Source organism: Etheostoma spectabile, chromosome 16 (genome assembly GCF_008692095.1).
Source record: "Etheostoma spectabile isolate EspeVRDwgs_2016 chromosome 16, UIUC_Espe_1.0, whole genome shotgun sequence".
Taxonomy (NCBI): domain Eukaryota; kingdom Metazoa; phylum Chordata; class Actinopteri; order Perciformes; family Percidae; genus Etheostoma; species Etheostoma spectabile.
The window spans coordinates 9,835,682-9,850,593 of record NC_045748.1 but is presented as its reverse complement, the minus strand read 5'-3'; the positions used below and the strand labels follow the sequence as shown (position 1 = coordinate 9,850,593).

Below are 14,912 nucleotides of genomic sequence, written 5' to 3'. Positions count from 1 at the left end.
CAGGTTGGAGATTTAATCCCTCCACCTAGTCTAGTCCTGGGTCTTCCCCTCGGCCTCCTCCCAGCTGGACGTGTCTGGAACACCTCCCTCCTCTCATGCTATCTCTAAGGGAGACGCCAGCCCCCCTCCTGAGGAAACCCATTTTGACCGCTTTTTCCCTGTTCAGTAAAATAAAAAAATAAAAAAGTTTACGCTTATTTTCAACCCTCTTGAAAGTCCTTTGTTTGTTTGACACTTCCACCACCCCGACGTGCCTCGGTTAAGGCTCAAAGGGATATAGCTAAGGCAACAACCGTTAAGTTTAGCCAAAAGATTGTGGTTTGGATTAAGGAACAAACCAAGTTTCCTGGGTGAAAGTATTAAAATTACATTATTACAGTAGATTACATTTTGTGTACGTCTGGCCATAGCTGTATCCTTTCTAGCCACAACCACCTACCTCCTTACGTGGAAATTTGGCTTACGCTTCGCCCCCTTCCTTCCTGCTGTGCTCCCGTCATAACTACTCCAGCCACTAGAGGGCGTAATATAAGTCACAATTGATGCTTGAACAAACAACGTATGTTGGCGTTTTTGGGGGAAGGACAGTCTCGAATTCTTTCTGCTGGAACAAAAAAGGAAAAAAGAGACCCTAGAGGAATTTAGGACGTCTCAATACTTCTGTTTACGTTCCCTCTTTACTTACTGTGTAGATCCTGAGAGGTTTCCTATGGCGATAAGCAGCCAGTGGGCCGTGTGCCAACGGCTCCTGACAAACACTCTATGTCTCTTGCACATTCTGCTTTTTGTTGCTCTCAATAATTATGTAGATGTCAATGCTCGCTGAACTGTGAAAATACATGTGCTCTGTGCACCTGCCATCAACAACTGTGTAGGATTGTTCCTCTGTGTATGCGTCTTACAATAGGTTTATTTAATAAAGCACCAGTTGTTACTTTTACTTAAAGTATCTGAATGCTTCCATCCATATGTTTATTTCTTTTTGCAGCACATGTGCAGCAAATGTGGGATTTTGAGCAACAGCAGGACGAGTCCTATGTGGCTGTGCCGAATCTGCAATGAACAGCAAGAGGTGAGAGGATGAGAAGAGATGAAGAACAGAGTGGGTTTGATAAAATCATGGGGCTAAATTATATCATTATGTTGTTCATCCGTCGACGGAACAGAAGCTTTTCTCATGATATGAACCATTTTCTAGCTTTTAGACTCATCTTTTAGCACAGAAGTGCATTTCCCTGTCCAGTGATGTGGAAAATTACCATCCATTGATACCCCCTCAATAACCAAAGATGATGACTTATTTCAACACCTTTTTTAATTATTAGCATTTTGATCAAAATGAAACATGAAGAATAAGGTCTGCTTTCTGTTTTTCTCACTGTTGCAGTTATACAATGCTGTTTTGATGATGGCGCTGCAGTTTGGTGAGGTCCCTGCCTCAGGGAGCCCAGACTCTTTAAATAAATGCTCCCTCTTGTCAGTCACATGCAGAATAGCTACTCTGTAAAGGAAAGTCCACACCAAGAACGATAACTATAAAATGACTACAAATATATAGTTTGGAAAATCATTTTAATTACAGTGGATGGCGGAGTCCACACCACAACCATAACAACAACAAAAGTAGAGGACGATACCGTTGGGATCACTTTCAAAACAATTTGATGAACGATTAAAAACACTGACAGCCAATCAGAATCCATCTGAGTTTACAACTTGCCATTGCAGAGCAAGGTGCTGCCGAGAGATTTGTTTTGGTGGTAAGTGGTGTGACTTTTCCTCTCGGCGGGGCTACGATCTTAGATCTCAAAAAGTAGTTGTCATCTCACAGATCTTGTGTTTTAGATGTGATTATCTATATGTACTGTAAGTGTTTTTGTCCCGGTGCTCTGCACAGACTTGACCCCACCTGCCCGCTCTGATCCTCCCGGCTGTCTGGAGCTCTGGGCGCCCTTTGTTTCCTGGAGAAGTAGCGGTGTGCATCCCAGGGACCACCGGTCTGACTTTGTTTTTGGTTGCAACGTCTGCTGTATCAGTGCGCGATGAATTATTGTCAGCCTGGTCCTACTAGACTCGTACATTTAATTTGTCTAGAGAGTCTGGCCCCTCTCCATTGACAAGTATTAACTTTAAGGCGGGTACTCTGTTGATGTTTAAAACTGTTGGCTCTGCCCAGAGCCGCTCTGGATCTGCCATCACCAATCGCTAATGTTTGGTCGTGATGATGTTTGGCTCCGCCTCGCTAGCGTTAGCCTTAGCCAACTCCTTCACCACTAGCGGAGCGAACTGGAAAATCAAACTTTTCCCGAACCCTGTGTGGAGGAGGGCCGTAGCATCACGGCCACCGACGCAACTCAGCAAAGATTGTTCTTGTTCGGGCTTTAACTTCTGGATATTCTGCAGCGTTGCCACAACGGACCGAATGGCTTCACTAACATCTTTCTTCGCTGCCATTTCAGAACTACAACTCAAACTAGCGGACGACTTCAACGTCATCGTTCTCAGCCACTCCCTCTGTTCGCTGATTGGACCGGTAGAAAACCCAAGAATATACCGCAAACCCAGATGGAGTACTGAAGGAAAATGAAAATTGATACACATTTCTGGATCAAAAAAAAAATATATATATCGGCCAATATATTGGAATATTGCATTTTTAAATAACCAAATATTTATATCGGTATCGGCCTTAAAAATCCTGTGTCGGTCGGGCTCTAAGCGAGACGACCAACATCCATGGCTGAAACCTGCGGATGTTGTTGAGTACCTCTGAATAAAAGCTCTATATTGTCTTCGATGGCTTGCCTGGCGTTATCTTCCTTGGCAGCCTCTGTCCTGATTGACAGGTTGGCATGTAGCCACGCCCCTAAAGCATCTCCTGCTTTATTGTCTATTTAAAAGTACTGTAAATGGGAACATCATTTACTAAATTAACATCATGCTGTATTGAGAAAGAGTTGAACTTAGCGATTGAGACTGTAAACTAATTATGAAAATCTTTACTGAGGTAATAAATCAAGTGAGAAGTAGATTCATTTTGTCATTGACTTTTACAGAAACAGATTTCAATTTGGAGCCAGTGGCGTCGCCTGCTGCTGGAAATTAGATTAAGTGCAGGTTTAAGGAGCTTCAGCATTGGCTGCACTTTCTTTAAACCTTTTAAGCTTTGTCCATTGTTTGTCATACACCCAATCTCAACATCTAACCTTTTACTCTTTAAACTCATGTCAACATATAAGTCAAAATCTTTGACTCCAGTAGAAGTATTTGCCAAATTGCTACCAGTAAAACCAAAACACACACTTTAAAACCTGTGGCTGTGATGGGACTTCATAACTGTCGATATTTGTTATTGTCTATAGGCCAATCCTCTGTCTTTGTAGGACTAGGACTACATTTGTGTGAATTGTTCCTGCAGGTGCAGAAGCGTTCAGGAGCTTGGTTCTTCAAGGGAAGAGTCCAGCAGGGTCTGCCTGCCCCCCTCCCTCTGTCCAGATCTCAACAGTCCAGCACCATGAACAGATCTTGTCCAGGAGGATCACAGGAAACACATCATCAGGAAAATGGTAATTTATGTAAACAGTGTGTATGCATTAGGCCTATACATTGTAGAATAATAGATTCTCTATATGTAAATAGATGTGTATGGTTGTGAAGAAATGCAAACCTCCTATCCCAGAATGCATCTGTGGTGTAGCCAGACTTTAAAATTCACATCTTGAATGTGAGACTACAGCAGCACCAACAGTATTGGTTGTCCTCTCCACAGAGCAGCAGCAGTCCCGTGGATCAGGACAATGGGAGCAGACAGCAACCACAACAACAACAACAACCACAGCTGACAGCTATAATGAGAGTCAGTCCTGTCCAGCAGCTGTAATGAAGACCGAGAGACATGTGTTAGCCTCCAAACCTCCTCGAGCAAACGCACAGCAGGTCGCCCCCACCTCAGGTAAAGCAGAGCTGCTCCTTCTAAGAATAAGCCCCATTCAACAGGGCTGCAGTTTGACATTGATAACAACGTATAAAAAGATGTTTCAGACTCTGTTAATTCCTGGTTGTAATGGCGCTAGCTCCTGCTGCAGATGTGAAAGAGACCGTGTCCCCTCCAGCTGTGGAGGAAAAAAGACAACCTGTTGTCTCCAGCTCCATTTCAGCACATCTTCCTGCAGCCAGGATTAATCCACCCGTCAACAACACCGCCCCAACGCAACCCCCACCCAGTCAAACAGAGGACGAGGACAACGACTACGACTCAGACGATGCCAGTAAGACTGATTTTGTGACGGGATTTTTGCAGGTTTGGACCCAAAAACGCTGACAAGGAAGCAACATAAGGTTTTTGTTAGTTTATTAAATAAAAGCACTCAGGAAAACAAAGATTAGGAATAACCAAAAACACTATGGGAGGAATAAAACTTCAGGGAGAGACGCAGGAAAAGACTTGCGTAATGACTTGCGTAACCACAACGATCAGACATCGGACAAAGAAAGGTAACGAGGGTGGGAACGAGGGACAGGGGACGAGATCGCTGATGAACAGGTGAGACACGTCAGGGCAGGGCGACAATCACAGAGGAGGGGAAACACCAGACGGAAGGAGGTGAAACAAGACGTGACACAGGAGAAACAGACACAGCAACTTGAAACAGGATGGAAAACAAAACACAGAACACACAACAGGGAAACAGTAACACACTGGGAATAATTAGACAAAGACAGTAGAAAAAAACACAACTGAAAACCGCAATCATGACATTTTACATCTTAACATGAAGCTTTATTGATTGTAGTGGCTTCACATTCTATTTAGTTTTTTTGGTTGTTTTTATCCCTGGGAATAATAGAAGTCGTGCCCACAGCTGTGAAAGATAGTCCCAGTAGGCCAATGAAGAGTAACTAATCAATGGTCATCTGCTTTACAGGGAAATTGTATTTTCTAACAGCTCAGACTGACTTTTTCTCTCAGGTGTCTGATGTGTTCCTGTGTTTGTATGCTTGCAGCTACTCTGGGATCTCTGGAGTTCAGTCTGCTCTACGAACAGGAGAAGCACGCCCTCCACTGCTGTATCGTTAAAGCCAAGGTATACACATGCGCGCACGCATGCACGCACGCACGCATGCACGCACACACGCATGCACGCACACACGCATGCACGCATGAGAAAACACAATATGAGACAAGACAGGGCGAGACCAGACAAGACAACACTGGACAGAATGAGACAAGATGAGACAAAACAGGACAAGACGAGACAAAACAGGACAAGACGGGACGGGACCAGACGAGAAGTGATGAGACAAGACAAAGACAAAATGAGACAAGACCAACTGGAATAACACAAGAAAAGACAAATTAAGACTGGGCCCGACCAGTCAAGATGAGACAGAACAGACGAGATGGGACAAGATGCGACAAGACAAGAAAAGAAAAGATGGGACAGCACAAGACGAGAAAAGAGAAGATGGGACAACACAAGTTGAGAAAAGAAAAGATGGGACAACACAAGATGAGAAAAGAAAAGATGGGACAACACAAGACGAGAAAAGAAAAGATGGGACAACACAAGATGAGAAAAGAAAAGATGGGACAACACAAGACGAGAAAAAAGAAGATGGGAACAACAAAGTTGAGAAAAGAAAGATGGGGACCACACAAGATGAGAAAGAAAAGATGGGACAACACAACGAGAAAAGAAAAGATGGGACAAACAGACACAGAAAAGAAAGATGGGACAACACAAGACGAGAAAAGAAAAGATGGGACAACACAAGATGAGAAAAGAAAAGATGGGACAACACAAGACGAGAAAAGAAAAGATGGGACAACACAAGACGAGAAAAGAAAAGATGGGACAACACAAGACGAGAAAAGAAAAGATGGGACAACACAAGATGAGAAAAGAAAAGATGGGACAACACAAGACGAGAAAAGAAAAGATGGGACAACACAAGACGAGAAAAGAAAAGATGGGACAACACAAGACGAGAAAGAGAAAGATGGGACAACACAAGTTGAGAAAGAAAAGATGGGACAACACACAGACGAGAAAAGAAAAGATGGACAAAACAAGAATGAGGAAGAAAGAGGGACAACACAAGACGAGAAAAGAAAAGAGGGACAACACAAGACGAGAAAAGAAAAAGATGGGACAACACAAGAGAGAAAGAAAAATATGGGAAAACACAAGATGAGAAAAGAAAAGATGGGACAACACAAGACGAGAAAGAAAAGATTGGACAACACAAGACGAGAAAAGAAAAGATGGGACAAACACAGATAGAGAAAAGAGAAGATGGGACAACACAAGTTGAGAAAAGAAAAGATGGGACAACACAAGACGAGAAAAGAAAAGATGGGACAACACAAGATGAGAAAAACAAAAACAAAATGAGGCTTATCCAAAAAGTGTAAACTAGATTTTGTAGAAACTTTTGGATTCAATGACTCCAACAATAAACTATGTGGAAGATATTAGAATATTTGACGTGTGAAACTCAAATTGATTGTCGCCATGATCTGTCTTTGTGTCTCTCAGGGTTTGAAGCCGATGGACTCAAATGGACTCGCTGACCCGTATGTGAAGCTGCACCTCCTACCTGGAGCCAGTAAGGTACAGACACAATATTAGATAATAACTTTGAGGTGTTGATTTGAAAACTGTGCGACTGTTGTCATAATCTGTCATATTTTATGATTTTATTCTCAGTCTAACAAACTTCGCACCAAGACACTGAAAACCACTCTGAATCCTGTGTGGAACGAGACTCTTGTCTACCACGGTATCACTGATGATGAAATGTCACGCAAAACTCTCCGGTAAGAACAACCAACCTCTTCTCCAGTGGTGGAAGAAGTATTCAGATCCTTTACCCAAGTAAAAGTCCTGCATCCAAAACCTTACTTAACCCTTGTGTTGTCTTTCCCTCGACCATGATAAAAACACTTTTGACGTCCCTTTCTCAATGTTTTGTTGTCTTTTCCCAACGTTTTTGACGCTTACTTCCAATGTTTGTGAAGTTTTTGAAGATTTTTGTGTAGCTTTTGTCACTTTTTCCAATGTTTCTTACGCTTTTTCCCCAATGTTTCATCGCCCGTTCGACACTTTCTACCTCCCATATTTCTGGTATTAAATAAAAGGACTTGGAAATGGGTCAAATTTGTCCCCAGGACAACATAAGAGTTAAGTTAAAGTATGTATTTGCAAAATGTACTTAAAGTACTCATTGTTTTTTTTAAAGATAATTTTTATGGGCATTTCCACCTTTAGTGATAGGAGGAAATGCCCATGAAAAGGGAAAGTGTGTGTGGGGGGTGGGGGGGATGGGGGGCATCACGGGTCAAACTCAAACCCTGGACCTTCTGCGTTGTGGAATAAACGTCTATATATGTGTGTGCCTGCTCTACCAACTGAGCTTACCGGCCACAAAAGTACTCATTGTTCCAGTAGAATATATGAAATATGTGTTTTCCTCGTCTATCTGATGTTTCTGGCTAAATATTCCCAGTGCATTAATGTTCATGTTGCATTTTACTGCTGTAGATGTCTAACTCCTTCATATACTGTTAATGCATCATGCTCTATGAGATCATCACACGTTTGTAGCGTCGCTCTCCTGTGAGAACCACGTATCTCTAAAAGGTTGACAAAGTTTCCTGGTGTCAGTGGAGAACAAGTGTAAAGCTGAAAAATTAAAATACTCAAGTGAAGTACCTCAAATGCTGATGTGCCACTGCCTCCTACTGCACATTGGACTAATTACACGAGAGGTTCATGAGACACACTGTCTGTCTTCAGGCTTTCGGTGAGTGACGAGGACAAGTTCGGACACAATGAATTCATCGGAGAGACACGCATTGCTCTGAAGAAACTGAAGTTTAATCAGAAGAAGAACTTCAATGTTTGCCTGGAGCGAGTGATCCCGGTGAGTCTGAGACCAACACTAGTCGTGTTTCCATCTAATTGTGAAGCAAATTTCAAGCAAACTTTTAAAATGTCGCAAAATAGAAAAAGAAACTGTGAATGGGACGGGACCTGAGTCCCGATCCTTCCCCCATCCGACGGATACCGGGACTATAGTCATGTGAGTTACACATTCGCTACGTCACAACTTATTCGGCAAAGCTGTTTCCATGGCACATTTGGCACATTATTTCTTTTTTGAAAAAGGCAAAAACCACCTCAAGCGTAACAAAGCGTAAAAACTCTTTTACAAATTTGAGGACGTCTTTTATTTTAATTATTTTGCCGTTTCCATCAACATTTATTAATGCGATGTTGCAAAATGCGCAAAAAAATATGTTGGTTGATGGAAACCCCCCTACTGACATCTCATATTGTTAAAGAATGTACTGTACAATATAAAAAGTACAGCATCAATTAAAGGGTAAGTTCACCCTGAAATTGTATTTGATCTTAAATAACAACACTTTTTACTTATTTAAACCTCTTTTTTTGTATCTCTTTTTAACTCTTCTTGCGAAGATAGTGTATTTCTTTTTTTTTTCAATTTCCTGCGGGAGTCTAAGTCTAACATTTGTATAAAAAAAATAGTGACACAAGTGAAATCAGCAGTTTATTACGCCCTAGATGTTTTACACTTTTATTGATTCATGTTCTACATTGTCTTTTCTTTTGAAATTGAGCAATTGGAGTGGCACAAAGTGTTTATTTACATAGCACTTTTCTAGTCTTAACAACTACTCAAAGCACTTTTACATCATACAGGAACCATTCACACACATTCATACGCTGTGGCCAAAGCTGCCGTGAACGGTGCCACCTGTTTATCTGATAAACACTCACACACATCTGCAGTATCGGGGGGCAACTTGGGGTTCAGTGTCTAGCCTAACGACCCAGGGATTGAACCACCAACCTTCCAATTGGCAGGCAACCGCTCTTCCACTGAGCCACAGCCGCCCATGACAAGTTAGTCCATGGGAACTGGAGGGTCCCTGGTTAAAGTCCCCGTATGGAACAAAGTACAGAGTATGGATTGGTAGCTGGAGAGGTGCCAGGTGCTCTTGAGCAAGGCAACCCCTCCCCCCAACAGTTGAGGGCACTGGCACTCTGACATCTCTCTATTTGTGTATGAATAGGTCCTGAGCATGTGTGTGCATTTCAGGCCTGTGTGTAGTGATTATTGTAATTTTCCCACTGGGAATCAATAAACAGTATAATTTATTAAATAAATATGTTGTACTACAGAAAGTGATGATGACTGGGTTTACAGGTGAAGAAAGCTGTGGGAGGATCGGCCCGTGGCATGGCTGTCTACGAGGATGACGTAAGACCCTCATGTGGATCTCGTACCACTGTGCATTGCATGTTGTTTACTTCTCTGCTGAACTGAAAGACGCCAAGCTCAGTTTGTGTCCTTGTGGTGCATCCCTGCATTGTTGTCCAACCCCTGTCAAAAACACGTCAATGAGACACGCTGTTGCACTGGTTGTCATGTTCCTTTGTCAGGATCCACCTATTGTAGTTTATTTTGACTCAATCCCCCCCACACACACACACCGTCTTACTGCTACAAATACTCACTAGTGCACCAAATGTGGATTAAACTAAGCTGAAAAATAGTCCCGAACAAATGTCCTACTGTTGGTTTACAATAACCAGCTGTTTTATTTAATAACTGAGACTTGAAACAAAACCGTTATTTTTTCATGAGTAGTTTAACAATTTACATCTTCAGTAGAGCCACAGAAATGAAGATAGGAAGTATTTAGAGTCTATTTGCTAATGTAATGTACAGCCTGTTAATGTAAATGGAGTAAAGCCTATTGCATAATGATATACATACACCATTATCCTCCATTAGAAGATATTATGATAATCACTGTGTAATCCCTCCGGGTATGTTTAGAGGGTAAAGGAGCATTCAGATCAGTGACAAGAATTACTGTTACTTTGTGTGCATGTATGGTATCTGTTATACGTGTGTGTGTGTGTGTGTGTGTGTGTGTGTGTGTGTGTGTGTGTGTGTGTTGTGTGTGTGTGTGTGTGTGTGTGTGTGTGTGTGTGTGCACAGCTGAGGAAGGTGAGGATTCAAGGAGAGGGGTCGCATCCTGGTGTCTCTGACGTACAACAGCCGCAGGGCCGTCTGTTGGTGGGCGTGTGTCCGCTGCGCTCATCTGGCCGCTATGGACTCCAACGGATACTCCGACCCATTTGTCAAAGTGTATGTCCTCCCTTCAGCTGAATCCTCTAGATTAGAGATCTTCAACAGGGGTCCCCCTAGAGGGTCCTCAAAATCGCTGCATGAGGGCCTGCCAAGTTAATGTTTGATGGTTTAAAAAAAAAAAAAAAGTAATGTCTGAAATATACATTGGAGAATCTATGATATCATTAGTACTGATTTTTTTCACTGTACACAACAATGATCATAGGGTTACTGGCCTACAGCCGTCCACAGATACAGTTACGCTTAAAGATTTACTGTGCCACATTTTAACATTAAACATGACTAGAATATATGAATGTAGGGGCTTAGTACAAAATTCTGGGCCCTGCAGAAAGGCCTTATCTACGGGCCCTTCCTCCCTCCCACTTTTCATTCTACAAATTTTTGGGCCCTTTCACAGAAGTCCCGGGTACTCAGTCCCATCCCCCCCCCCCCCCCCCCAAGTGTGACACCCCTGTGGATACGCAAAATAAGTTTATTTAAAAGCTTAGTGGTAGGCCCCATATAAGGCTTTTAGGGCGCTATACCTGTTAGTGCAGGCCCAGTTTAACATGCAACACAATTTGATCCCACACTATATACATAGCAGGGGGTCTCTACTTTGTCACTCGTTCAGCTATGGGGTCCCTTGACTTAAAAAACATTGAAGACCCCTGCTCTAGATTATGGTCAAAACATCAGTGCAACATTTACAGGAATCATGGTTATTTGCCCCCCCCATGTTAACATGAGTCACATTTTTCCTGAAGAGGGTTTCTGTCATTTTTTTTGTTCATTCTTCTGATCAGTTTGGTTTTATGGGTATTTAATTGTACAAAAACAGGGTGAAACGGCATGATTGATAGCTGTGAGAGACTTGTGATTGGTCGGGCGGGTGCATGGGCGGGACCCAATCTGTACTGCACAGACTCTGGCTTCAAAATGACAAGATGGCAGCGCCCGTATCTGTCCATCTTCATTTATAGTCTGTGTGCTAAACATGAAGCTAGCCAGTATGGGTGTAGCATAGCTTAGCTTAGCTTAGCTTAGCTTAGTTTAGCTTATCTTATATAGCATAGCATAAAGACAGAAGCAGAAACTGAAGCAAACAGCTAGCCTTTGTTTTTTGTATGGACTAAACAAATGAGATATAACGTGTTCATTTGTAACTTTAAAGTTGCTGGTAGGGGATTGAGCCAGGCTAGCTGTTTCTCCCTGTATCCAGTCTTTGTGCTAAGCTATGCTAAGCTAACAAGATGCATAGCTTCATATTGAGGGACAGATGAGAGTGGTATCAATCTTCTTATTTTACTCTCGGCAAGAAAGTGAAAAGAAATGTTTTCCTGAATGTTGCAGGGTTTTTTTTTCAATAAAAAGTCTCAGAGTTTTAAGCACCATTGATTTTCTTCTTGTGTTTAGACTAAATTTTGTGTTTCATGATATAACAGTTACAAATTCTTTTGTGCTGTAGATGTCTGAAGCCCGACATGGGGAAGAAAGCTAAAAACAAGACCCAGATAAAAAAGAAGACCCTCAATCCAGAATTTAACGAGGTCAGTTGTTTCTAAACTGTTGCTTTCTATTTGCACACACTGAACGTTACAGTCTCCTGCTCGCTCAGATCTCAGCCATAGATTTTGTAATGACATTTTAATGTTTCATTACTGTGTTTCAGGAGTTCGGTTACGAAATAAAACATGGCGAGCTAGCCAAGAAAACCCTCGACATCTCAGTCTGGGACTACGACATGGGAAAATCCAATGATTTTATTGGTAAGTGTGGATATTGTCTTGCAATCCTATTTCTTCATTAATACACCACTTGTTGGTCCACTACTTTGGTCCAGACTGCAATATCCCAACAACTTTTGAATGGATTGCCATGCAGTTTTGGAACAAATGCTCATGGTGACCAGAGGAGAAATTCTAATAACTTTGGCGATCCTTTGATTTTTCTTCTAACGTTACTATGAGGTTGACATTTGGGATTTTGACCAGCTCTGGAAGTGGAGAAAAAAGGTGTCGGCACTCTCTCGCATTGGCAAATCATTATGTGATTACACCATAGTCCTCAGAAATCATTATGTGATTTGCCAGTCAGATAATGGTAGGCATTATCATTATCGGATGATAATGATTATGCCATCAGATAAAGGCATTATCTGAGGACACAATATCTGACTATCTCAGGTAATAGTCTGAGATGGTCATTATCTCAGACTATAGACCATGGTTAACTCAGACTATGGTTTCTGAGTTAACCACAGTCCTCAGAAATCCACCGGAGTTTAAAATGACAACACAAAGAAAGTGTAAGGTAACAGTCATCTGGCCGAATGAAGGACATCCGGTGGGATTTCAGAATCATATCAGAAATACTTTATTGATCCCCAAAGGGAAACTCTGTGTTACAGTTGCACAAATAGTAGAAATATAAATAAAGAAATAAAGAAATATAGTGTGGATATTTACATAGTTAAAGGAATATTACGATACAGTATTTACATAATTAACATAATTAAGGTGTTGCAATGGTGAAAAGTAGTAATAATAATAATAATAATAATAATAATAGTAGTAGCAGTTGAGTATTGCAAACATTACAAGCCAGCGTTATTGCACAAAACAGATAGTATTGTCCAGTTTCAACCTCTCTAAGTGTGTGCGCGTGTGCGTGTGTGTGTGTCAGATACTCAGAGGGAGGAGTTGTAAAGTGTGATGGCCACAGGCAGGAATGACTTCCTGTGGCGCTCTGTGGTGCATTTTGGGAGAATGAGTCTATCACTGAAAGTGCTCCTGTGATTGAGCAGCAAGCCATGGAGTGAGTGCGAGACATTGTCCAAGATGGCATTTACGGAAGTAACGGAGCAATCCCGGAAGTGAGACCGTCGTGGATATAGACTAACGCTCACCTTTGTCTCTGCCTCCAGGAGGATGTCAGTTAGGCATCCAGGCCAAAGGAGAGTGTTTGAAGCACTGGTACGAATGCCTCAAGAACAAAGACAAGAAGATTGAGCGTTGGCACGTTCTGCTGAACGACAACACTGTCCAGTTTGAGGATTAAAGCATCTTCCCACTCCTCTAGATGTATTTTCTTTCACTATCATCCCCCCTGTAGAATTTTATCTTCCAGTGAGCACAGGTAGACAAATATTACCCTCTTGCTTTCATGTGTAGTTTGTTGTGCAATGTGCAGGCTGCATTTCAAACAGTTTTCAGGTGACCAACATGGATGTTGACCTCCTCTTTTTTTTTTTTTTTTTTTTTTTAAATAAGGGGCTACCACTAAACATAACTTTTCACTGCAATCATATCATAAACTGTGCTATATAAACTTTACCTGACATGCGGTAATGCTTGAACAGAGGGATTATCATATTTTATGGCGACAATGAAACCCGTGTAATCATCATTGCCATTAAACCGTTATGTTGTAATGAAGTGTGCCTCCTCCCTCCAACCATGCAGAGGGGATTCCCACGTTTCTGACCTGTTTACGTTGATTATGTTGTTCCTATCATATGAGATTATGTAATGTGACAACAGCGAGTGCTTGCATCACCAAAACACTCATTTCACTTGCATTAATGCATCGTGCATATGTTAAATATTAAATAGGACACTCAACAGATGTTTGACTCCAAACATTAGGTAAACAAACGTACTTTTTGTTGGTGTTGATGTGAAATCCATTTTGTTTTTGACACAGATAACATGTTGGCTGTCACCATCACCTTCACTTTGTGCATGTGTGAGCTCCCTCTGAAGACGTCCCAAAATGCTTCTGCATGATAGTTTATTATGAAGAACAAATGTGATCATCCAACATAAGCACACTTACAGAAAATCTAGCAAATATACCTCCAGATATACTGTATATGTGATTGATGGAGTGTTTTGAGATGCACAATGATCATTTTGTTCTCTGTATTCATGTTGATGCATGCCATATTGTAGCATACACGTGGCTAATAAATAAAGACATCATGGCACTTCCTTTGCTCCTCAGCCTGTTCGATATGTGTTGTGACATGGCAGGAAACTTTGTCTGAATCAGGCGAGGTTTGAGCCAATCAGCTCAGACAGACACGCAGCGGAGAATTTTATGAACTTTGACTTCTCTTGATAAAACTTGCCTTCTGTCCAAGTGGGTGAAAGTTGACGGACTTGACAACCTGAAGAGTCTGTCCTTGAATTTCAAGCTGAGACATAATCCCCTTTTCTCATAAGTAAGAGAAATCCAAACCAAGGCCTGACAGGAACCCAAACATGTATATCTGACTAACAAAGATTACTGAAGTTGTTGATTTTTTTGCACAATAAAATTAAGACAACAGTAAAGCTCGAAAATAAAGTAAAAAAAAGAAAGATTGTGCAGGGGAGATTAAGAAAACCCATACAGGCTTTTAGAAGGACTCTCGCCTAAGGAAGAGAAAGAAAAAATCAATAATTACAATTACTAGAGTCCTAAACAAACAACGACAAATTGAACGCAAGTAACCTGTCAAATAAATCCGTACAGCTGATCTGACTGTAACTTACAATATGTCATTTTCTGTCGCTATAGGGTCTCTCAATCGAAAACATGCATGCAAACACAGAGTTGATGACGTTGTGAAGTTACATGGGCTCCTAGAAGTTGTCTTAAGTGGTGACTCAAATGTATCTGTATCAGTTTTATTCACATCATGTTTAGTAACGTTTGTTCATGTCATTTCATTCTTATGACGCAGTGTTTCCCAC

The 14,912-nt window shown here is 41.5% G+C and overlaps 1 protein-coding gene across 3 annotated transcripts in view; it reads left to right on the top strand.

The window, feature by feature from the left end:
• rph3aa (rabphilin 3A homolog (mouse), a) overlaps nt 1-14,166 on the top strand; it is a 35,269-nt gene extending 21,103 nt beyond the window's left edge. The window contains exons 4-16 of one of the 3 annotated variants that reach the window (XR_004335563.1): nt 989-1,072; nt 3,419-3,566; nt 3,770-3,952; nt 4,086-4,268; nt 5,005-5,084; nt 6,540-6,614; nt 6,711-6,820; nt 7,800-7,926; nt 9,238-9,291; nt 10,039-10,188; nt 11,642-11,723; nt 11,846-11,942; nt 13,100-13,257. Coding sequence is in view for 1 of the 3 variants with exons in the window: in XM_032539173.1 (XP_032395064.1) it covers nt 989-1,072; nt 3,419-3,566; nt 3,770-3,952; nt 4,074-4,268; nt 5,005-5,084; nt 6,540-6,614; nt 6,711-6,820; nt 7,800-7,926; nt 9,238-9,321; nt 10,061-10,188; nt 11,642-11,723; nt 11,846-11,942; nt 13,100-13,233 (1,527 nt within the window). In the remaining 2 variants the exon portion in view is untranslated. Of the gene's footprint in view, nt 1-988; nt 1,073-3,418; nt 3,567-3,769; nt 3,953-4,073; nt 4,269-5,004; nt 5,085-6,539; nt 6,615-6,710; nt 6,821-7,799; nt 7,927-9,237; nt 9,322-10,038; nt 10,189-11,641; nt 11,724-11,845; nt 11,943-13,099 lie in introns of all 3 variants that reach the window. The other 2 variants (XR_004335562.1, XM_032539173.1) reach the window with 2 other exon arrangements.
• Nucleotides 14,167-14,912: the final 746 nt, after the last annotated feature.